This window comes from Carcharodon carcharias, chromosome 15 (assembly GCF_017639515.1).
Source record: "Carcharodon carcharias isolate sCarCar2 chromosome 15, sCarCar2.pri, whole genome shotgun sequence".
Classification (NCBI taxonomy): domain Eukaryota; kingdom Metazoa; phylum Chordata; class Chondrichthyes; order Lamniformes; family Lamnidae; genus Carcharodon; species Carcharodon carcharias.
Window position 1 is genome coordinate 24,684,163 of NC_054481.1, and position 25,785 is coordinate 24,709,947.

The window sequence follows — 25,785 nt, forward strand, 5'->3', positions numbered from 1 at the left end:
CAATCACTAAGACCGCCTATTTCCACCTCCATTACATCACCTGACTTCACCCCTATCTTAATTCATCTGTTGAAATCCACATTCATGCCTTTGTTACCTCTAGGCTTAACTATTCCAATGCACTCTTAGCTGGTCTCCCACATTCTAACTTCCATAAACTTGGGGTCATACAAAACCCTGCTTCCCATGTCTTAACTCGCACTAAGTTCAGTTCACCTATCAATCCTGTGTTTACTGACCTACATTGACTCACTGTTAATCTTACAATTTTGAAAGGATTAATAGTGAACATCACAATTGGGACTGTTGTATTAACCAGCAAAGGACCATCAAAAATTTGATAAAAAGGGAAAAAATGGAATATGAGAGAAAACAAGCCAGGAATATAAAAACACATTGAATAAGCCCTTACAAGTATATAAAAAGGAGAGTAGCTAAAGTAAACATCGATCCCTTAGAGGCAGAGACAGGAGACTTCATCATGGGAAATGAGGAAATGACAGAGATATTGAACAAATATTTTGTGTCTGTCTTCACAGTAGAAGACCACAAATTACATACCAGAAATAGAATGTAACCTAGAGGCTATTAAGAGTGAGGAATGAATTAATATCAGCAGAGAAAAAGTATTGGAGAAACTTAAGTGACTAAAATCCAACAAATCCCCAGGACCTGATGGCCCACATCCTACTAAAGACCTAAGAGAGGTAGCTGCAGAGATAGTGAATGCACTGGTTATGATTTCCAAAATTCCCTGGATTCCAGAATGGTCCCAGAAGATTCTAAGTTGGCAAATGTCACTCCACTATCCAAGAAAGCAGAGAGAGAGAGAGAGAGAAAACAGCAAATTGCAGGCCACTTAGACAGTTAGCAGTCATCAGGAAAATGCTGCAATCTATTATTAAGGAAGTCGGAACAATGCACTTAGAAAATCATAGTATGATCAAGCAAAGTCCACATGGTTTTATGAAAGGGAAATTGTGTTTATTGAACTTTTTTGGGCTTTTGAGGATGTTGCTAGTAGGATGGGTAACGGGAACCAGTAGATATAGTGTACATGGATTTCTAAACAGCATTCGACAAGGTGCTACGCAAAAGGTTATTACACAGGGGGAGGCAGTGGTGTAGTGGTATTGTCACTGGACTGGTAATCCAGAAACCAGGGTAATGGTCTGTGGACCTGGGTTTGAATCCTGCCATGGCAGATGGTGGAATTTGAATTCAATAAAAAATAATCTGGAATTAAAAGTCTAATGATGACCATGAAGTTATCGTTGATTGTTGTAAAAAAAAAAACCACCTGGTTCACTAATGCCCTTTAGGGAAGGAAATCTGCTGTCCTTACCTGGTCTGGTCTACATGTGACTCCAGACCCACAGCAATGTGATTGACTCTTAACAATGCCCTCTGAACAAGGACAATTAGGATGGGCAATGATACCCACATCCCATGAACAAATTAAAACAAAGATAAAGATCCATAGAGTTGGGGGTGATATATAGAGGATTGATTAAAGGACAGGAAGCAAAGAGATAAATGGGCTATTTTCAAGATGTTATGCTGTGACTAGTGGAGTACCACAAGAATCAGTGCTGGGGCCTCAGCTATTTACAACCTATATTAATGACTTAGATGAAGAGACAGAGAGTAATGTATCTATGTTTGCTGATGATATAGTGCTGGGTGGGAATGTAAACTGTGGAGAGGACAAGTGAGTGGGCAACAAGGCTGCACTTGCACTTGGAGTATGATGTGGAGAAGTGCAAGGTTATTCACTCTGGCAGTAAGAACAGAAAAGCAGAATATTTTTAAAAGGCTTGAAACTTGTAAGTGTTGATGCTCAGAGGGAGTTGGGTGTACTTGTATAAGGAACACAGAGAGCTAGTATGCGGATGCAGCATACAAACAGGAATTGGCCATTATTGCAAGAGAATTGGAATACAAGAATAAGGAAGTCTTGCTACAATTATACAGGGCTTTGGTGAGACCACACCTGGAGTACTGTATACGGTTCTGGTTTCCATATTTAAGGAATGATATACTTGCTGTAATGCAGTAAAGGTTCACATGAATGAGTGTGTTGTCCTATGATTAGAAGCTGAGTAAATTGGGCCTGTATTCTCTGGACTTTATAAGAATTAGAAGTGATCTTGTTGAAACATATAGGATTCTGAAGGAGCTTGATGGTGTAGACACTGAGAAGTTGTTTCCCCTGGCTGAGGAACATAGAACGTGGGGGCACAGGCCCAGGATAGGACTGAGATGAAGAAAAATTTCTTAACTCAAATGGTTGTGACTCTTTGGAATTCTCAATGCCAGAGAGTTGTAATGTTCTATTGCTATTTAAGGCTAAAAAAGGACAGATTTTTGGTCTCTCAGGTAGTCAAGGGATATAAGGAGCAGGTAGGAAGGTGGGGTCGAGGTCAAAGATGGTCAGACATAATGGCGGAGCAGGCCCAATGTACCACATGGTCTATTCCTGCACCTATTTCTTATGTTCTCAAAATTCTCATCCTTGTTTTCAAATCCTTCCATGGCATTGCTCCTCCCTATCTGTGTAATCTTCTCCAGCCCCATAGCCCTTTCAGATATCCGTGCTCCCGTAACTCGGGCTGCTGGAGGATCCCTGATTTTAATTGCAATACCATTAGAGGTTGCACCTTATGCCCTAAGCTTGGAATACCCTCCATAAACCACTCCACTTCTCTACCTTACTTTCCTCTTTTAAGATACTCCTTCACACTTACGCCTTTGACCAAGCTTATGGTCATCTGATCTAATATACATTTACATGGATCAGTGTTATATTTTGTTTTATAATGCTCCTGTGAGATGCCTTGGGATGTTTTATTATATTAAAGATGCTATATAAATGTAACCTGTTGTTGATAATAAGAAATTTTAAAGAACAGAGCAGGAAAGAAGCTCAAGGTAACTCAAGAGGTAAGTGAATGACTCTAACATTGGAAACAAAGGGCCTGAATATTATAGCAGGAATGCAAGAAGAAAGGATGTGAGGAGTGGGAAACATTGTATTGATTCATGATCTGAACAAGATGAAGATCCAATAACTTGCATTTATATATTGCCCCAAGGTTCTTCACAGGAGCATTATCAGACAAAATATGACATCAAACCACAGAAGGAGATATTAGGACAGATGATCTAAAGCTTGGTCATAAGAGACAATTCTTAAGTCCCTTATGGCAATGAGCAAGAGCAAATGGTTAAGTTACAACTTCGAAGAATTTAAGAGTATCAGTGAATTGGAGAAAACAGTAAAACAGATGGGGGAAGCTTGAAAAAGCACATCATATTCTCCTATATCCTGTCCAGAGGTGAACTCTGTTCAGTTCTAGACACCACACATTATAAAGTATATATTGGCATTGGAGGAAACGCAGGCTCTGTTTAACAGAATGATACCTGAAGACTGGTTGAAATTCTGAGCAGAGATTACACAAAGTAGGGTTGTATTCCCTGGAATTGAGAAGATTAAAGGGTGGCTTGATAAAATGTTTCAAGATGTTAAGGGGAACCAAAATGGTAGATGGAGAGAAAATATTTCCACTGGTTGGGAAGTCTAGGAGAAGGGGACATGGCCTAAAGGTTACAGCCAGGCTTTCAGGAGCGAAGTTAGAAAACATTTCTACATACAGAAAGGGTGGTAGAAGTTTGGAACTCTCTCCTGCAAACGGCAAATAATGCTAGGTTAATTGTTAATTTTACATCTGAAACTCCACAGATTTCTGTTTACCAAAGGTATTACAGGATACGGGACAAAGACAGGTATATGGAGTTACATCACACATCAGCCATGATCTTATTCAAAAGGCTAAATCCCAGGTATAGAAACAAGAATTGCCTTTATTCATCAGATGTGGGTGTCACTGGCTAGGCCAGCATTTATTGCTCTTGTTCAGAGGGCACTTAAGAGTCAACCACATTGCTGTGGGTCTGGCCAGATTTCCAACCCTAAAGAACATTAGTGAACCAGATGGGTTTTCACAACAATTATTTCATGGTTATCATTAAGAATTTTAATCAAATTAAATTCAAACTCCACCTTTGGCCATGGCGGGACTTGAACCCTGGTCCCTAGGACAATACCTTGAGTCTTTGGACTGCTAGCCTAGCAACAATACCACCATGCCAGCACCTCTCCCTTGGGACTGGTGTAGGGAATAATCCAATATTACCATGGACAATAGCTCTCATACATTGTCCAAGTGTTTCCTTTCAACTGAACTACAGGACCAAGCTGGCTTATTTTGCCACTGATTCACAATGGTTTTCAGATTGGTTGCATACAGTAAAATGGTGAAATGAGTAGGAAACTCAACAAATCAGGCCACCGTTTACAACATTGAAATATTAGCATTTGCTAACTGAGTAATTAGTCTTAACTAGTTCACACAGGACATTGTAAAGCACTATTGGAACAAGTGTAGCGGCTCCCAGGAATAGAACTATAAATTTTGATCTAATGACAATACACTGGCTCTTCATTGTTACTAGTTTAGAAGTTTCAAATATCACTAAAATAAAGAACAAGTAAACTAATGTTTTTGACTAAAAAACCAAGCAGGAAATATATTTTTTAAACTGGGCTAATAAGTTAAATAATGGGGGCAGGTTGCATAGACTAGGCTTGTACTCCCTTGAATATTGAAGTTAAAGGTGATCTAATCATGGTTTTTAAGATGATTAAAGGAATTGATAGGATAGATAGACGGAAAGTATTTCCTCTGATCGGGTGAGTCCAGAACATGGGGGCATAATAGAGTTAGGCCATTCAGGGGTGATGTCAAGAATCACTTCTTCGCACAATGGATAGTGGATATCTGAAACTCTCTCCCCCAAAAAACTGTTATGGCTGGAGGTCAATTGAAAATGTCAAAACTGAGATTGATATACTTTTGTTGGCAAGGGGACTAAGGATTACAGAAATATGACGGGTAATTAGAGTTGAGGTACAGATCAGCCATGATCTAATTGGCTGTTGAAACAGGCTGGAGGGGCTGAATGGCCTCTTCCTGTTGCCATGTTCCCTATGTTGCATTTAGAATTTACTGTAGTTCCGGAATGGCATGATAAGTCATTGCCAAACTACTTCTTTGTGCCCTCCTGTCAATCATTTGCTCCTATCATTCTGCATAATGGACATTGAATCAACTATTGTGTTATATTCCCAGCACCACTGTGCTAATGCTAGTGGCTCCCAATAATGGCCTCTCTGGCAACACATTTGTAAAAGCTGTATATTTTCAATTTATTTTTTAATTCAAAAGCGTAGATGGCATATATTCCATCAGGTAAGATTGTGACCTGGGCTCTTGCAAGTGACTGTGTCATTGAAAAGCATTGATTGAAATGCAGCCTTATAACTCCCACGCCATCTATTACTTTGCTATTTTATTTCTGCCTTTGGACCTGTTAGTTCCCTTGTGATGTTATTACCTGGGAGTTATTTGACTAGTTGCTTTGTAAAACAAAAATCCATGATCCTTTTAACTTTCAACATTTAATTTTTTTTAAATATTGCATACTTTATTATAATCATATGTCTTAATGTGATGGAGAGGTGTTCAATTAGAAGCCATAATTGCAATCTTTTTTGAAGCAATCTATTAACAACAATGTCAATGTATAAAGTAACTTTAAAGTAGGAAAATGACCCAAGGCACTTCACAGGGATATAACCAGATATAAATTGACATTCTGTGGAGTACTGAATGCTGAGCCTTGTTGTATATGTACGCCGACTGTTCTCAGTTTGAATTATAATATCTCAATCCGGAGTCAGAAGTAGGACGGTTTTAAGGGCACATCTTTATTTCAGTGTGGATAATTTGTTGCATTATTTAGAAACATCTTTGTTATTTGTATTTGACTCTTCTTTTCATCCCCCCTGGCTTTAATTAAAGCTGTTTTCTGCTGCATCTATTTTGCTTCAATACTGAAGTACAAAGCTACGGCTCAGTGGGTGTATCTTTTGCATAATGGACATTGAATCAACTGAGTCAGAGGTTGTGGATTCAAGTCCCACTCCTAAATCAGAACACAACAATCTCGGCTGACATTCCCAGTCCTGTTCAAAGGATTCCACTACTCTTCTTGGGTGAGACATTAAACCGAGGCCTGATCTGCCCTTTCAGGTGAATGTGAAAGATCCTATAGCACTATTTCAAAGGACAGCGGGGAAGTTATGCTACCCAATAACTGTCTCTCAACCAAAATCACAAAAACAAATAACCTGATCACATTGCTACCTGTGGGAGCTTGCTGTGCACAAACTGGCTGTCATGTTTCCTACATACAACAGTGACTACACTTCAAAAGTACTTCATTGGCTGTAAAGCACTTTGGGACATCTTGTGGTCATAAAAGGTGAAATAAAAATACAAGTTTTTCTTTATTTTGGTTCCCATTACTGTTAGTCTGTTAGGTGTATTTTATAATGATTTAAACACAAATCTGCTCCATTTGGGGGTGTTCCCATTTGAAACATGGATGAAGTGGAAAAGGTGGGAACAGCTGGTAGAACTCCCTAGACTTAGATACTGGATTTTGAGATCGAGCTGGCCTTTCAAAAAAAAAATCTCAATTATTCACTCAGGCCTCCAAAAGCCATTGTTGGGGCTATTACCAACTAGGTGAACTGTTCCTTAACTTTTTGAGTTCTAATAGGCGATTGTTATCTTCCTTGAAGACTCGTTTGGTCAGTGCCCTGTTCAGTGTGGAAGGGAACCATCTGGAGCAGTGAGGGTTCCTGGGTTCAATGTCCCCCAATCTCTGGACTGAGTTTCTGATTCAGCCTGCATGGAAGAGCTCAATTGGCTTCGGCAATTCTACAGTAAAGAGAGGTTTCCCATTCCTGATTGTTATTCAGCTAGTACAGATGGAGCACATGCAAATGGGGATGCTGGCTGATGATAGGAGCAGGCTTTGCTGCAATGCCTTGAAGGGTTGAACAGCCTGAGCTATTCACTTTCTAGACTCATGCTGTTGGAGGCGCCATTTTTCAGGTGAGATGTCAAGCCCTGTGAAATCATGACTGCCCTCAGGGTGCAAAAGAGCCATTGGCACTATTTCAAAGAAGAGCAGGGGAGTTCTCCCAAATGTCCTGGGCAAATAGAGAAGAATGGTGGTGTAATGGTAATGTCACCAAGCTAGTAATCCAGAGGCCTAAGGCGAATGCTCTGGGGACATGGTTTTTTTTTTAAAAAGCATGAAACTATCATCAATTATTGCAAAGACCCATCTGGTTCACTAATGCCCTTTAGGGGAGGAAATCTGCCTTCCTTACCTGGTCATGGGTGACCATTAACTGTTCTCTGAAATGTTCAATTCAAGGGGCAATTAGGGATGGGCAACCAATGCTGGCTTTGCCGGCAATGCCCGTGCCCCATGAAAGAGTAGAGCAGTAAAAATACTTTACCCAAAACCAATATCACTATTGAAATTATCTGTTCACCATCCCAATGTCATTTGTGGGACCTTGCTGCGTGCATCTTGGCTGCTGCGTTTCCTACATTACAACAGTGGCTACACTTGAAAGAGTACTTAGTTGACTAAAAAGTACGTTGAGGTTGTGAAAGGTACTATATAAATGCAAAATCTTTCTTTCTGTACATCAAGATTGGCAAGTTGGATGAGGGTGAGTATTTAAAATCAACAGTTTGCTTGACCAGGAGCCAACATTTGTCAGTGAGCATGGGGTGTGTCTTGGTGTGAGTTAAGACATAGGCAACAGAGAAGCCTTTAAGCCTTACACCAGGGTGGCATAGAATCTTCAAATCTAGAAGAGAAAAAGGTGTATGCTTTACATTTCCAGAGCCTCCACATGGCCTGCACTTTGGAACAATGGGTCCTGAAAGTATTTATCGAAGTCTACCAGAATGGACTCAAGAGTATATTTGTACTCCAGTGTGACCTTCTGCATTGGTTCTTATTTCAATAGTTTATTTGGATATGAACATGTAGATTTAATCACGGTAGATACCAAGCGTTTGTACTGTTGCTTAATAGCCTGGAAATACCCCCATCACTCACACTATCCAATTAGTGCCACTGCCCTGCTATTTACCTACAGCCCTGCAAAATTTTCCTTAGTGTGTATATGTGTATATATATATATATATATATATATATATTTTAATATTATATATGTATATTTTTTACAATGAATTGTTATGATCTGGAATGCACTGCCTGAAAGGATGGTGGAAGCGGAATCGATAGTAACTTTAAGCCATTATTGATTCTGCTTCCACCACCCTTTCAGGCAGCGCATTCCAGATTACAACTCATTGCATAAAAAGTTTTATTAATTTGTTCTTTTTTTGCCAATTATCTTCAATCTATGTTGTACTGTTATTGACCCTTTTGACGTTATAAACAGTTTCTCTCTATTTACTCTGTCAAAAGCCCTCCTTATTTTGAACAGCTCTATTATATACCCTTTAACCTTCTCTGCTCTAAGGAGAACAATCTCAGCTTCTCTAATTTCTCAGCATGGTAGGACATATTGAGAGAGTAGTTAGCAAAGCACTTGGGATCATGGGCTTCATTAAATAGAAGCAATAAGTACAAAAGCAGGGGAAATTTTGCGGAATCTTTATAAAGCTCTGGTTAGGCCACAACGAGAGTACTGCATTCAGTTCTGGTCACCACACTTTAGGAAGGATGTGAGAGTTGCTGAGAGGGTGCCGAGGCGATTTACCAGAATAGTTCCAGTGAGGGATGAGGGATTTTCGCTACACGTTAGGTTGAAGAAGCTGGGGTTGGCCTCCTTGAAGCAAAGAAGGTTGAAAGGAGACTTGATTGAAGTGTACAAGATTATGACAGGTTTAGATGTGGTAGATGACCTAAAGAATATCTGTTCCCATGATGGTACTAGGACTGGGGAACACAGGTTTAGGATTTTGGGCAAAAGATGCGTGGGGGTTGTGAGGAAGGCCTTTCTTTACGTGAGTGCTTATAACCTGGAGGTCGTTGCCTACAAGGGTGGTTAAAGTGATGACAATCAATGATCTCAAAAGGAAATTGGATGGGCACCTGAGGGAAATAAACTGGGGATAGGGTGGGGGGACTGGATTGTGCTACAGAGAGATGGCATGGCTTCGATGGGATGAATGGCCTCCATCTGTGCTGTAATGATTCTATGACACATTCTGGTAAGTTCCCTCCACTTCCTGTCTTACATCTCTTTCCTTTATTCTTTCAAAGGATGTGGGCATCACTGGCAAGGCTAGCATTTGTTGCCCATCCCTAATTGCCTTTGGGCTGAGTAGTTTGCTAGGCTATTTCAGAGGGCAATTAAACCTCAGCCACGCTGCTGTGGGTCTGAGTCTGGAGTCACATGTAGGCCACACCAGGTAAGGATAGCAGATTTCCTTCCCTAAAGGGGCATTAGTAAACAGATTACAACAAGCAATGATAACGTCTGTGGTCACCATTACAGAGATTAGCTTTCAATTCCAGACTTTTTAAAAATTGTTAATTTGGATCCAAATTCCACCAGTTGTCATGGTGCAATTTGAACCCTTGTACCAAGAGCATTAGCCTGTATTGCTAGCGTGGTGACATTACCACTTGCCATTGTCTCCCTTACTATTCTTTTATCCCCTGTTATTCTTTCTATAATGTAGTGCCTGGAAATGGACGTGGTACTCCAGCTAATGTTTAAACAATGATATATAAAAGTTTACCGATATAAATTTAAATCATTGTACTCCTGAAGACCATGCCGTAAGAAGGCATAGCAAATTCTTTCCTTTATTAGCCGAGGTATAGAATATAAGAGCAGGGAGGTTATGCTGGAGCTGTACAAATAATGTATTAGGCCACAACTTGAGTACTATGTGCAGTTCTGGTCACCTTATTACAGAAAGGATGTAATTGCATTAGAGAGTATACAGAGGAGATTTTTTTTACAAATTATTCATTCATGGGATGTGGGCATTGCTGGCTAGGCCAGCATTTATTGCCCATCCCTAATTGCCCTTGAGAAGGTGGTGGTGAGCTGCCTTCTTGAGCCGCTGCAGTCCATGTGGTGTAGGTACGCCCAGAGGGCTGTTTGGGAGGGAGTTCCAGGATTTTGACCCAGATTTACAAGGTTGTTGTCAGGGCTGGGAAATGCAGCTATGAAGAGAGATTGGATAGGCTTGGCTTGTTCTCCTTGGAACAGAGGAGGGTGAGGGGAGATTTTTTGATTGAGATGTACCAAAATGTGAGGGGCTTGGATAGAGTGGATGGGAAGGGCCTATTTACCTTAGCAGAAAGGTCAGTGACTAGGTGGGGTCATAGATTTAAAGTGATTGATAGAAAAATTAGAGGGAAGATGAGGAAAACCATTTTTCACCCAGAGGGTGGTAGGAGTCTGGAACTCACTGTCTGAAAGGGTAATAGAGGAAGAAACCCCCAACTCACTTATAAGGAGTCTGAATATGCACCTCAAGTGCCATAACCTGCAGGACTATGGATCAAATGCTGGGAAGTTGGATCAGGCTGGGTGGCTCCTTTTCTGCTGGCATAGGCACAATGGGCTTCTCTCTGTGCAATAAAGTTTCTATGATTTTTATGATTCTATGTCGGGCATTACTCCTATTTTCCAAGCCAAAAACAGGCTTATGAAATGGTTCAGTGAGATTTATCACCACAAGAACTTCAAAGCTTAAAGGAGTGGGCCCAGCACCATATCCCCGAAGGGACAACTAGGGATAGACAATAAGTGTCAGCGGCACCCACATCCCAAAAATCCATAAAAGCAAAACACTGCTGATGCTGCAAACCTGAAACAAAAACAGAAAATGCTGGAAAAACCCAAGAGGTCTAACAGCATCTGTGGAGAGGGAAACAGAGTTAACGTTTCCAGCCCACATGACTCGAATGGCTCTGAAGAAGGGTCATACGGACTCGAAATGTTAACTCTGTTTTTCTCTCCACAGAAGCTGTCAGACCTACTGAGTTTTTCCAGCATTTTCCATTTTGTCCCAAAAATCCATAAGTTGTTAAAAGCAAGCATACATAAAAACCATTAAAACATGATTACATAGGCTCGCAGCACCTTTCAAAAATATCAAGATGTCCCAAAGCTTTTGAAGAGTGGGTGGCAATCTAAGAATTGCGGCAGCCAATTTATACACAGCAAGGTCACGCAAACAACAATGTGATAATGACCAGATCATTTACTTTTTGTTGGTATTGGTTGAGAGATAAACATTGGCCCAGGAGGCTGGGAGAACTCTCCTGATCCCTTCCCCTGATTAGTAGAACAATGCTTCAGACTTGGGGCAGCGGGGGGGGGGTTGATCCCTGTTCCCTCCGGGGTCACCTGCTGAATAATGTATATGTGCATTCCTGCTGTTGTGCAACCAGCCTCGGCTATGGTGTTCTTCACAGGCAGCTGACAACCTTGGTTTACCCTTCAAGAATAGCTTCTTGGGGCTGGCACAGCAGAATTGCTGGATCTATATCCCAGAAAGAGTGATTGTCTTCAGGAGAGGAGAGGAGGAACTCAGAGAGAAGAGTGATGGTGAAACATTATCACGAGAAGAGGTCACAGGCCAGTTGCAGGAATTTTTCAGCAGCAAATTAATAAAAGACTTTGTCAGCAAGTCAACCTTTAGCACCAATTGTTAAGAAATAAGAGCGCGTCCAAGTTGGCACATACCCATGTAGATAAGGTTAAGGGATACAGTGTGTTATAACTGAACAGGAAATTGCATTTATATAGCACCTTTAACATAGTAAAATATCTCAGGACTGTTATCAGGCAAAATTTGATCCCAAGTCACGCAAGGGATGTTAGGGCAGATAGCCAAAAGCTTGGTCAAAGATAAAGGGGCAACTTAGAGAAAAGACAGGGAGACAGGCGGAGAGGTTTGGGGGTGAATTCCAGAGCTAAGGGCCGAGAGGGTTGAAGCCAAGGACACTAGTGATGTTACAAGGGAAATTGGGACGAGCAAGAGGCCAGAATTAGAGAAACGAAGATCTCGGACGGTTGTAGGGCTGGAGGAAGTTTTAGAAATAGTGAGGGCGAGACCATGGAGGGATTTAAAAACAAGGTTCAGAATTTTAAAATTGAGGCATTGGTGGATTGGGAGCCAAGGTAGCTCTGCATGCACAGGAGCAATGGGGAATTGGTGCAAATTAGGGCAGGGCCAGCCGAGATCTGCAGCATAATGAATGGTGAATGATGGACCACTGCATAACCAGATAAATACTAATTAAGTAAATGCACATACTCATTCTTCATAATAGTTTGTACAAGGCAATATGAAGAAATTGCAGTCAGCACTGTACAAGTAAGCATCAGTGGGAACACGTTCATTCACAAAGCAGCCAGTTACTTGAACCAATTACAGTCAGGGTTTAAATTTAAATAGAAAAGGGAAGAAAAGGGATCATAATTTGAAAGGACCGACTATAATTTGAACCTAGATCATGACTGATTGATTGTTAATAATTTGATATCAATATTAGAGATAATTGAGTGTGTGTACAAAGCCTAGAAACCTTTTATAGTCATAGAATGATCTGGTCTAAAGGAGGACATTCTGCCCTTTGTGCCTGTTTGGTAGAGCTATCCAATTATCCAGACTCTCCTGTTCTTTCCCCTTCAAGTATTTATTCAACTCTCTTTTGAAAGTTAATATTGAATCCACTTCCATAACTTTATTAGGTAGCCTGCTCTAGATCACAACAACTCGTTTTATAAATAAATGTTTCCTCATGTTGTTTTTGGTCCTTTAACCAATTACCTTAAATCTGTGTCCTCTGGTGACAAACCATTCTGCTACTGTAAACAGTCTCTCTTTATTTGCTCTATCAAAACAGTTCAGGATTTAAGCACCTCTATTAAATGTCCTCTGAATCTTCTCTGCCCTGAGGAGAACAACCTCAGCTTCCCCAAGTTCTCCACATAACTGAAGTCCCCCATCTTTGGTTTCTTGGTCCAAGATCAATTTTTAAATAGACCTTGAGTTAGAATCAACCTTTTTGAGTGGAGACAACCCCTGCTTTAAAATGATAATCTTATTTAAAATATTATAATATATGATGAGAGTTGGAAGCACTTACACAGTACTCTCAGCTGTCAGTACCTGTTACCAACCATATTTAGTATGCAATCTCAGCAATCGCACCTTAAGGTTTGTATATAATAATATTCTATTGTATGTGTCTGTTGGCATCTCTCCTTTGAGACATCAACCTTTATTTATTTGGTTGGACAGGTCAGTGCAAGAAAGCCGATCAACTCCCATCCTCCACACTCTGGCACTTCTTATTAGAGATAATGATCTCAGACAAGGAATAATTTTCAATGAGAGATCCATAATCTCAGAATCGTACCCTCTGAGGCACACTCACTTCCAATTTATCTCATTACAGTCCCACTGACAAAGACAGATTACATTTAACAGCATTTCTCCATCTTGGCACACTGGAGGAAACTTTAATTAGGGAATTAAAATATGAAAGGGCGAAGAAGGGAGGAAGGGAGCAGGTATTCAAATAGAGGTTTTCCTCACCTACGCTTGAGATCCGCTGGGTCACCAGGTCCCCCAGCAACGCATCAATCACTGGATTGTGGCGAGAATATAACTCATAACGGTTTATCCCGATGTGAAATTTTAACCAGTTGGGGTACGAATCTATGGGGGGGTCACCGGTGGGTGCAATATCATCTTCCTCATCATTGGCCCTGAAAGAGAAAGAGTGTGGGGTCAAACCTGTTCATGGAGTTGTAACAGTACCTGGGTTCCAGGTGCAGGCTAGAAATAAAGGAATAGGAGTAAGGTGGGGTTTTTCTCTTAAAGTGTCTCCCACCCCCATTTGTGGCTGCAGGCAGGAAATTGGAGAGAAGGGAGAGAGAGAGGGGGGGAGAAAAATGGGCAAAAAGGGAGAAAAAGGAAGCAAGAGAGAAGAGTGGAATATGGTGAAGAGAGATGGGGAAAGAGAGAGACAAAGAGGAGAGACACACCCAGATTCTCTCCTTTTTCACCTATTTAATCGACAAGGAAAAATCAGCGGGGTTGAGCTTTCAGGATGAGCTGATGAAGACTGGGTACCAATATAAAACCAATATACCCATGTTTTCTACAATAGCGACACGCTCTTTCTGCAAAGTTGGAAAAATTGTCTTTACCTGCCCTCAGCTTCTAATGCCACTTTAGTGACAGAATGCTCTTTAAATTTATTACCAAGAGAAAACAATGACCCAACCCTCCCTTCCACAAGATACAGTATATCTCTAATTGTCTCCCTCTGTCACCCACCCAGTAACTATAATACCATCTCAGGTGTTTGTGATGTCCCATTATAATAATGAGCCAATAATCTGTTCAGTGGTCAGGGGAAGCTGTACAGGGCAAGTGGAAAGAGAAGAAAGTGAATGATTGAAGTAGGTAGAAAATAAATGCAGAGTGCATGCAGACTGAGAGAGCAGACAGAGAGAAATAGAGTAGATAGCAATAGAACAAATGGAAAGATTGAGAGATAGAAAACAGGTAGCGCAGACAGTGTGAGAAGGGGAGAGTGATACAGAGAGAAAGCAGGTAGAGCAGACAGTGTGAAAAGGAGAGAATGATACAGATAGAAAGTAGGCAGAGCAGACAGTGTGAAAAGGAGAACGTGATACAGATAAAAAGCTGGTAAAGGTAACGGAAAGATGGCAGAGGCAGAGAGAGAAGAAATGATACAAAGCAGGAAAGAGTGAGAAACAGACATACACAGAAACTGATAGGGGAGGGAGGAGGAAGGAAAATACTAAGAGAGAGAGAGAGGCGGCGGGGGGTGGGGGCGCAGAAATGGGCGCGTTTATTCGGCAAGTCCCGGTCCCAGTTGTCAGTGAACCTGCTCCATACACAGCTTCAGTATTTGCCCCTCACAGACAGGGTGATCGGCGATGACTTCTGTAGGACACGGGAGTTTTTTTTTTCGTTAAAAGGGGAAGGATGGGAAGGTGTAAATTATGTACGATTTTACCCGTCCAAAACAGAAGTCCCTTCTCCAGAGACATGGAGATATGCGGAATGACAATCTCGATAGCAGAGCTCCATTCAGACCAAAATGATGACTTAAAAAACAGCTTGCGTCAGGAAATATAGGGCGGAACATTCTTTCCTTGTCTTTCCATCTACCTCAGGCTCTTTCTCTCGCTCTCTGTATGGTTGTTTTCTGTCCCAGTTTCTCTATCTCTGTTAATTAATGTGTATTTTCCAGCTCTTTGTATCTTCTTCAGCCTCTCTGCTTCTCTCTCTCTCTGTCTTTCTGTCATTCTCTCTTTCTGACCCCCTTTCTGTTCTCTCTCTCTCTCTCTGGATATGTCTCTTTTTCTGCCTGTCTCTTGGTGTTTCTCTCTCTCTCCTCCATCTCTGTTTCGCTTTGTTTATCTACCTCTCTGTCTCTCCCTCTCCCGCTGTTTGTCACTTCCCTTGCTCCCCTCTCACTGTGTCACTCCCATACCCGTCACTGTCTGTCACTCCCCTACCCCTCGCCCCCCTCTCATTTCTGTCACTCCCTGCCACTCACTCCCCTCTCACTGTCTGTCACTCCCTGCCACTCACTCCCCTCTCACTGTCTGTCACTCCCTGCCACTCACTCCCCTCTCAATCTGTCACTCCCCTACCCCTCGCCCCCTCTCACTGTCACTCACTCTCCTACCCCTCGCCCCCCTCTCACTGTCTGTCACTCCCCTACCCCTCGCACCCCTCTCATTTCTGTCACTCCCTGCCACTCACTCCCCTCTCACTGTCTGTCACTCCCCTACCCCTCGTCCCCCTCTCACTGTCTGTCACTCCCCTACCCCTCGCCCCCCTCACTCCATCACTCACCTACCCCTCGTCCCCCTCTCACTGTCTGTCACTCCCCTACCCCTCGCTCTCTCCCTCTCACTGTCTGTCACTCCCCTACCCCTCGCCCCCTTCACTCCATCACTCCCCTACCCCTCGTCCCCCTCTCACTGTCTGTCACTCCCCTACCCCTCGCCCCCCTCACTCCATCACTCCCCTACCCCTCGTCCCCCTCTCACTGTCTGTCACTCCCCTACCCCTCGCTCTCTCCCTCTCACTGTCTGTCACTCCCCTACCCCTCGTCCCCCTCTCACTGTCTGTCACTCCCCTACCCCTCGCTCTCTCCCTCTCACTGTCTGTCACTCCCCTACCCCTCGCCCCCTCACTCCATCACTCCCCTACCCCTCACCCCCTCCCACTGTCTGTCACTCACCTACCCCTCACCCCCTCCCACTGTCACTCACTCTCCTACCCCTCGCTCCCCTCTCACTCTGTCACTCCCCTACCCCTCGTTCCTCACTGTCCATCACTCACCTACCCCTCACCCCCTCCCACTGTCTGTCACTCCCCTACCCCTCACCCCCTCCCACTGTCTGTCACTCCCCTACCCCTCACCCCCTCCCACTGTCTGTCACTCCCCTACCCCTCACCCCCTCTCACTGTCTGTCACTCCCCTACCCCTCACCCCCTCCCACTGTCTGTCACTCCCCTACCCCTCACCCCCTCTCACTGTCTGTCACTCCCCTACCCCTCGCCCCCTCTCATTGTCACTCTCCTCCCTCTTGCCCCTCTGTCTCTCACTGCTTGTTACTCCCTCCCTTGCCACCCCCCACAGTCTGTCACTCTCCAGCCTCTTGCCCCTCTATCCCCGTCTCTCTCTCTCTCTCTCTCTGTGCACAAGGCCATCGATGTCGGTTCCTGCCATTGGGAAACTTGCCTATCTCTTCCTCCCCGGCGGCGGTGGGATCCAGAGTGACCGGGTAATTCACCGAGCATTCCAGACTCTTGACAGCACCAAGTGCTGGGAAAAGTAGGTGCAGGATATGTCTGCAGAGCAGGGCGGGCAACAACAAGCAACAATCCCGCTGAGTGAATGAAGCAGGAACACAACCTGGGGTTAGCCTGGGGCTCAACCTCCCTCGGCAACACCGCTTTCTGATTCACATATTTAACTGCAAAAGTATTGTTAGTGAGAGAATTAAAAGGCTGGATCAGGGTTGGTGGTTAAAAAGTGGTTCAAAAGCCAAAATGACTTACCAGTCCCGGGGAACAGCGACTTTCGGGTTAAATTTGATGTCTGATTGAATGTTAAACAAGATTTCTCCCGGTGTGAGTGGTGGGATCGGGCTCTGGTAGAGCGGGTGTTTGAAGAGAGCAGTCAGTTTGGAGTAGTGGACGGGAGCCAGGAAGACAGCTTCCTCCCCATGCCCTGGGATCAGCTCCTTGCTGTTCTCCTTGGCCCATTTCAGGCCGGTTTCTTCGCCTTTGGCCAGAGGGTGAGAGCCGCTGCGGTTGGAGCCGGGAGACTGGTGGCTGCTGAAATCCTGCAGGATCCGGAGGGTGTGTTTGTTGGGCCAGGCTGCATCCCTTCCACCACCGCCACCGCCGCCGCCACCTCCTCCACCTCCACCTCCTGGCGAGGCGGCTCCGGGCATCAGCTTCCCCCAGCCCGGGAGCCCCGGCTGCAGCTCGGCCGCCAGCAGCCTGTCCCGGTGCAGACAGGGGCAGCCGGCAGCGGCCGCTGCTCCTGGCCCGGGGTCCGGTCTCCTCTCCAGCCTGGGCAGTAGGTCGATCAGGATGTGCATGGTGCAGGCGATCAGGAAAACCATCACGATGAGCAGCCGGAATCTGCGGAGCAGCATCATGCTGGCTGGGATCGAGGGCAAGGAGACAAAACAGCCGAGATTGCGAAAGGGGAAGAAAGGCAAAAGGTCCCGAACCGAACCGTGCAAAGATTAAAACAATTTCAGGTCATCTGCCGAGCGGCCCGTGTGTTTGAGAAGGATCCGCAGTGAGCTTGGCTCCATCCTTAGACCTGCCACTTCCCAGTTGCGGAAAAATGCATTTATTTGGCGCAGTGTGTGTGTGTGTGTGTGTGTGTGTATGTTTTCCTCTTGTCCTTAACCTTACATTAACTCAGAAAGCCAGACACAACAATCTTCCAAAAGAAAAAAAACAGCCTATATTTTTAAAAAAAAACCAAGTCGGTGACGGCTCCTCTGCAATGGTCGAGTGTCCACAGATACACACACACTAAATCTTCTCCTCTCTGTGAGAGTGCTGAGGGCCCTCACTGCCCTCCTCCAACAGGGCGAGGGAGCTCCGGCACTTCGCTCCCTCCTCAGTCTCTGGACCTGACAGAGAGGGAGAGGTGTGAGGCTCTGTGATTGTTGTAAAGATCAGAGTGAATGAAGCCTTGCAGCCAAGTCTCTCTTCCTCTCTCTCTCTCTCTCTGTCTCCCTGTCTCCGGGCTGGGAGGATGAAGCTGGCCAGATGTGCAAATGTTTTATTCAACGGCCCCCCTCATGAAAGCAGGAAAGCGTCACGTTGGGCGGAGAGCTGGGCTCCCAGGCGTTTTGCAGCCGATGACAACCTCAACCCCTCCTCCCCATCCCAGATCTCAGCCCCGGCTTCCAATCAGAGTAAAGGGGCGGCTTTTAACCACCGCCCCCGCCCCCCCCCCCCCCCCTTCCCCACCTCCCCATACCACCCCCCCCCCAAAAAAAACAGAATTGCAAAAAAAAACCCACGAGATATATATAGAGAGATAAAGAGAGTCAGGGAGATAGACAGGAGTAGATATAGAGATAGAGAGAGACACAGATAGAGAAAGCAAGACAGAGACAGAACGAGATACTGAGAGCGTCAGAGACAGAGGTAAACCGGGGTGGGCGGGGAGATAGAGGCAGTCAGAGGGAGACCCAGGGAGAGACAAACAGAAAAAAAAGACAAGTGCAGAGGTGGAGCAAGAGACAGAGAGGCGAAGAGAGGGACTGGAAAAGGGACAGAGAGAAACTGAGAGACGGGGGAACGAGGGAGACAGAAAGACTGAGAAACAGAGAGAGGGGGTGGGGTGAGGATCAGACACAGTGAGACTTGCACAATCACCGCCCGTGGAATGTGTCTCCTTGCTCCTGTCTGACTCCATTCCCTGGCCAAGTCTCGCCGCCGGCGGCCCGCTTTTCTTCTCCCTGTCAGAACAGATCAGGAGGAAAGGACATTCTGTCATTTCTATATATTTAGATGAAACCAAGATCATAATAGCAAATGCAGTCCCCGGGAGCAGTATAATCCAGACCGCGAAAAGTGCCGACCATGAGCTACTTTGAACGGGGTTTTAAAACAAATATTTGAAAGTAGGTTAATTTTTATTTAGTTAAAATGCAATGGCCGGGCCAATATCGGATGTTGAATTCTGTGTAGCAGGCAAGAAATGAGTGAACATTTCAAATAATCAGACAACTTTTCAAACAAGTTGGGCTTTGCTTTCTTTGTCGAACCTCTTAGTTTTAGCTGTTGGGATGAGAGAGCATGCGTAAAATACTAGGGGAAAAGGTGCAGGAGAATTATCAACAGCGTCTATCTGTCACTCTCGGAAGGGAGGGGAGACTCCGATTCAGTCTGTCCGTTAGAAACAGGCAAGTTAGTTCCCCCCTCCCCATCCCCTCTACCCCCCATGAATGACCATTACATATTGGAAAGGCGGAGATAATATCGAGCTTCTGTAATAAAAACAGAAGTGCTGGAAATACTCAGCCGAACAGGCAGCATCTGTGGAGAGAGAAACTGAGTTGAAACTTCAGAACGATGACTTTTCGTTAGAATATTTTTGTCCCAGTAATGTGCAGCCACCCTCCCCGGTCTGCCTATCTTTCTTACTATTGAGACCTGCCTGTCCCAGCTCATACCATCCCCGCACTCGCTGACAATTCGAGAGATACACATTGTTATATTCTAATCATACGAGGTACTGACCCTAAGTGTATCCCTTGTTACAATGCCAGAACACTGTAATTTACAAAGCAGCAGTATTAATAGAAAAGTGAGGGAATTTGTTAAGTCGCTGGGTATCCCTTCGGCTAAAGGATTTGTCATCTGCCAATCTTAGCAGTGACAATTGAGAATCTCTCCCCTTTTAAACTATGTCTTAATCGAAAGACATCTGGTACTTAATTCTGCTCATTGAACTCCTTCATGACTCAGAGTTTTGGCTGGCTGGCAGTCTCTGTTGTAGATTCCGGGGAGAGAATAGGAGCAAAGAAAGCTCTACAGTTATGGTGATCGCTCTAATTCCTTTACTTTACAACCACCCACATCTCGACTCGTGTGAAGAAGAGGCAGGGACATCCATTAGAGGGACTTCGCCTTCAGATGAGAAAATTTGGCAAACATTAGCCCCCCCAGCCGGCCCCAGCTGTTGGTAAACTTACCATGTGATGTCACAAAAGGAATCAAACCAATCAGTTTCTTAATTTTTTGCATAAATTATGACGAACCAATCAGTTTCTCAATTTCTGCATAAATTATCCAGATGAAACCAACCCCTCACTTTTTGGATACATTATTTTGATACAACCATGTCCTGTTCTTGCCTTGTCCTCCCAAGTCAGTCTCCAGATCTTCCTCCCGGCCGGCACAGACACGATGGGCCGAACGGTCCCCTTTCTGTGCCGTAAGTCTTCCGATGATTCCACGATTCCATCCATTTCTTAAAGACAGCGGAGCCTGCACAACAAAATCCACAATGATTAACCATGCAGCAGGGAGGTTCAGTAATTATTATCTTGTTTTGCCAGGACGATTTTTGTTTATTGATTATTGTATTATTGCTCGATAGCAACTGTTAAAAGTTCATTGCCCATACCGTTGCATGAACGAGCAATAAATCCCCCTTCTATCTGCCACACTGACAAGCAGTCCAAAAGCAATTTCCAAAGTTGCAGGTAACAGCGGTTAATACTTGGTACAGGCGGCGATAAATCTCGGGTCATAATTAACCTCCTGGCCGTGCAGTTGAACAAGATGGGTTTTCAAGAGTTCTCAGCTTCTGTTAAAATAGCCCTCGTAGATTTTTATTCCCGTGCACATGCACAATATACAAGGTCGCCATTGTCTCAGCACCTCAAGGGAGAATGGGAAAGAGTGCTGGTGATGTCTTTTCACTGCCTTTTCTTGTGCTTTTACCGGTGCTTGAATTTGTACGGCCCTTTATCAAAACCTTTCTTCGAATGAATTATTTTGGAGATTCAGTAACCATTGTTAGGTAGGCGAATTCAACATCATATGTATTAGCTCACTCTGGGTGTCTGGTAAAGATGTCAATGCCTCATCAGTTTAACCATGCAAGAAGGATAGTTGGGGAGGCTATTCAGCCCCTGGAGCCCATTCTGCCATTCATCCAGATCATGACTGATCCACACTGTTAATTCCATTTACACAAGGCTGCCCCTCTCCCTTAATACCATTACCTAACCAAACCTAGTCAAGTTTTCAAAATTTCAAATGACTCCCAGCTTTTTGGAGGAGAGAGTTCCAGACTTCCACCAGACTTTGTGTGAAGAAGTGCTTCCTGATATCACCCTTGGATGGTTTTGCTCTAATTTTAAGGTTTTGCCCTTTGTTCTGGACTCCCCTCCCCTGTATCAGCTCCTTTAACTACCTTGAACACCTCAGTTTAGTTAATAACTCCTTAATCTTCTAGAATCAAGGGAATACAAGGCAGGCTTAGACAAAAAAGATAAAAGCAAAATACTGTGTATGTTGGACATCTGAAACAAAACCAGAAACTGCTGGAGAAACTCAGCAGGTCCAGTCAACATGTCCACATAATTTACAACTTTCAGGCCCAGTATCCTTTTGGTGAATCTATACTGCCCTCCATCCTGAGGTGTGGTGCAAAGAACTCCAACTGGGGTCTGACCACAGCTTTATCACAAGGGCTAATTTATTATTACTTTAAAATAACCTGACCTTCAGCAGACTGGATTTCTGCAGGCATATCTCTCATGATCTTATTGACACAAGACTAGGACCGGAATTTTACATGGAGATGGTGCCCGCCCCCCCCACCCCCCCAACCTGAAAAGTCAGGGCTGAGCCTGCCTCCGCATGGCTGGGTCGCCCAGCATCGATTTAATGACTGTTGGGCAGTTAATTGGTTCCGGGTGGGACTTCCACCCTCATCTGGGAGGAAGTCCTGCCTTCAAGAGCTGTCTGCCATTCAAATAGCTGGCAGTTCTCTAGTCCCAGTGGCGCCACTGGGAATGGTGGCCATTTCTGGTATTACAGGTGGCCATCATTGACGAGGAAGCCAGGGACCCAGCAATGCAGATAAATCCAGAGTTTTGCCAGGGCTAGGCTAACAGCCCCCAGTGAGGTGCGGCTGCGACATGATACAGCAGTGGGAGGAGGGGTTTGCACCCAGTGGGTGGACTACCTTACAACGGGCCTCCATTAGGGTGCCCGAACAGGAGGGTCCCCGTCTCAGTCTGCTAAAATGCCGGCAGGTGACACCATAATGCCTTGAGGCCTCCGGCTGCTGGTAAAATACCAGTGGTGGTGGGAAGAGGCCCCTAAGTGGCCATTAATATGGCCCTATTGCAGATGCATCCCCACCACCAGTAAAAAACCAACAGAGGAAAGTAGGTGATGGGCATGGCATCATTGCCATGGTACCCAATTTTGCACCTGCCAGCTCACTCATGGGGGTGGCATAAAATGCCAGCCTATGTGTTACTTCTGATTCCACAACTCAATTCAAAGAAGGATAGGGGGTTCTGTGATGTCCTGGTCAATATTCCTTCCTTGACCCTGCATGTCTCTGCTCATATTCATTCCATTTTGTTGTGACCTCTTTCTGTGCACCTACAGCACTGCACTTTCTAAGTACAATATGGCTGTGGATGAAGTGCTTCAGGGTGTGCTGAGGATGTGACAAGGAACTTAAACAAATTCGCCCTTCGAGGAGATGAACTTGTTTGTCTGTTTACCTTTGAGTTGTATTGCCTGATCACATGTTGGTTGCAGTCCATTAAGAATAGCTCAGTCTGAGCATGTTGCTGAGTAACTAAGAGTGCTGCATGCCCGTGAGCAGGATGACACATGAAAGGATTACTCAGCCCTGAAATGGAGCCCCAGATTACAGCCTGCAGTAACAGCCCAGCATCATAAGCCAACATGTCCCATGTCAGGTGACGCCAGCCACTCGAACAGCTCACGTTTATAATCCTCTCATTTTAAAAGCTTAACAACTCTTTTGTATCTGAAATATCATTATGCTGCAATAAAACTTGATTTTCAGCTATTCTAAACACAATCCCATTCAAAAATATATTTCTAAAAAATCCAAAAACAGACAATGTGCTATTTGTTGTGTGATAATATATGCTCAGGAGCAGTTGTATATCTTGTATCAGTACATTGCCAGAAGCAGTGGTATATGTCATCTGCAGTAAATGGACAGATACTGTGCTATATATTATGTAGTAGTATACCACGCAGTGCAGTGACTTCTTCAAGAGCACCTTCCAAACTTGTGGCCTTTAGCACTTAGAAGATCAAGGGCTACAGGCACATGAGTACACCAGGGGGGAACACCATGAGCATATATACTTGGAATTACATCATTGTTCCTTCATTATCACTGGGTCAAAAGTCCTGGGAACTCCCTTCCTAACAGGACTACTGGTGCACCGGCACTACATGGACTGCAAAAGTTCAAGAAGGCAGCTCACCACCACCTTCTCAAGGGCAACTAGGAATAGGCAATAAATGCTGACATTACCAATGAAGCCCACATCTCCTGAATGAATAAGGAATACATAATGTATTGCATTAAGAACACATAATTTATTTCTGTTGGGCTGCTTTTTGTTTCTGTTGGGCTGTGGATTAAAATTGCAATAGCTACAGTTTGAAAAACATGTATACTGGAACAGTTTTTTTCATTCATGGGATGTGGGTGTCCCCTGGCTCAGCCAGCATTTATTGCCCATTTCTAATTTGCCCTTGTTCAGAGGGCATTTAAGAGTCAATCACTTTGATGGTCTGGACTCACATATAGGACCAGATTTCCCTCCCTAATGGGCATTAGTAAACCAGATGGGTTTTTATGACAATGGTTTCATAGTCATCATTAGACTTAATTCCAGATTTTTACCAGATTCAAATTCCACCATCTGCCATGGTGGGATTTGAACCCAGGTCCCTGGAGTATTACTCCTGGGTTTCTGGAATGCCAGTCTAATGACAATATCACTACACCACCGCCCCCCTCAGGGAGGGAGATACACAATGTTGCTGTCCTGGAACAGAGTGTGCCATGAAAGGATGGTGTCGAGGAGGAGTCTGGTCTAATGGGGGACTGCCAGGCAACAATATTCTAATTGGCTCCTAACCAGGTGACCAGGGTTTGTGTGAGAGCAGTGCAGCAGGAATAGCTCCTAGCCTGAAAGGAAAAAGACCTAAAACCTCTTGCTCCTGTGTGTGTAAGATTCCAGTAATTCTACAATTATAGCTAGCTGGCTTTTTCTTCTCATATCTTTATAACCTGCTTTCTCTCTGAAAATCCCTGTCAAGAGGCAAAGGGTAAAATCGCTGTTAGAGGCATTGAAAGATAAGTGCTCAACCAGTGAACTAAAGACTGAACGTGCTGGAGGACCACCTCATGTCATCAACAAAGAACTGAATGGAATATGGGAAGTAATTGATCAATATCAACTCATCAAATCCTGTACCCTGGAATTGGTGCTATTGAACTGTTTTATCCCATCCTTAAAAATCCATGCTTTTGTGTGTCTTATGTGTCTAGTATGTGTTTGTAGGGATTTAAGAGGGGTTGGAGTTTAGGTTATAGATTTAGAAATTAGCAGTTCATATTTCTTTTGCCACTGGTTAAAGACAATTTGTTCAATTAGCAGTTATTTACTTATTAAGTTTACAAATCTGGTACTTGTATTCTGTTAACCTAAATTAAACAATTAGGTGGACTGATCAAATTTTTTTTCACATTTGTCATGGCTTGGGGAGCAGTGGGGCTAGATATTGCAGTGCACTATCCCCAGTGAGTTGTAACAATTGGCATCATGTCGGGTAGAGTGTGTTGATAATACACTAGCAAATGTGCATTTTTTTCTTTATTCTTTCATGGGCTGTGGGCATCATTGGCTAGCATTTGTTGCCCATTCCTAATTGCCCTCGAACTGAGTGACTTGCTAGGCTATTTCAGAGGACAGTTAAGAATCAATTGCAGTGCTGTGGATCTGGGGGTCACGTGAAGTACAGAGCAGGTAAGGATAGCAGATTAGTGAAGCAGATGGGTTTTTACAACAATCGATGATAGCTTCATGGTCACCATTACTGAGATTAGCTTTACACTTCAGATTTTATTAATTGAATTAAAATTCCGCCAGCTGCTGTGATGAAATTTGAACCTACACTCCCAGAGCATTAAAGAGTTGACGTTTCGAGTCCTCATGACCCTTCGACAGAACTGTCGAAGGGTCATGAGGACTCGAAACGTCAACTCTTTTCTTCTCCGCCGATGCTGCCAGACCTGCTGAGTTTTTCCAGGTAATTCTGTTTTTGTTTTTGTTTTGGATTTCCAGCATCCGCAGTTTTTTTGTTTTTATCTCCCAGAGCATTAGTCTGGGCTTCTGAATCACTAGCACAGTAACATTACCACTACACCATCATCTTTCCCTGTATTGTATATGCAGCGGTATGTGCCATATGCTAATATATGGTCAGGTACATTGTTGTATGTCATGTGTTAATATACTGCCAGATGTAGTTTGCATGTTATACCTTCAGGTCCAAAGTACAAACAACTGTATAAACAACTAATTTTGCAGTGATAATGAACTGCCACATTTGCTGTCCTCTAAAACTCGCAGCAGCTTTTGGACTCCACACATTCACAGTTAAACACAGAAACCCAGAAGCTACTGGCAGTGATTCCACCCTTCTTCATAGGGTGCACTGTTGA

General features: G+C 44.0%; 1 protein-coding gene across 2 annotated transcripts in view; it reads right to left on the reverse strand.

The window, feature by feature from the left end:
* The window catches only part of fam20cb (FAM20C golgi associated secretory pathway kinase b), a 96,014-nt gene extending 77,661 nt beyond the window's left edge, over window positions 1–18,353 (reverse strand). The window contains exons 1-2 of one of the 2 annotated variants that reach the window (XM_041207138.1): window positions 17,058–18,351; window positions 13,539–13,711 (exon numbers count right to left, since the gene is read on the reverse strand). In XM_041207138.1, coding sequence (XP_041063072.1) covers window positions 13,539–13,711; window positions 17,058–17,665 — 781 coding nt within the window. In that variant the 5' untranslated portion in view covers window positions 17,666–18,351. Of the gene's footprint in view, window positions 1–13,538; window positions 13,712–17,057 lie in introns of both variants that reach the window. The other variant, XM_041207139.1, reaches the window with a different exon arrangement.
* Window positions 18,354–25,785: the final 7,432 nt, after the last annotated feature.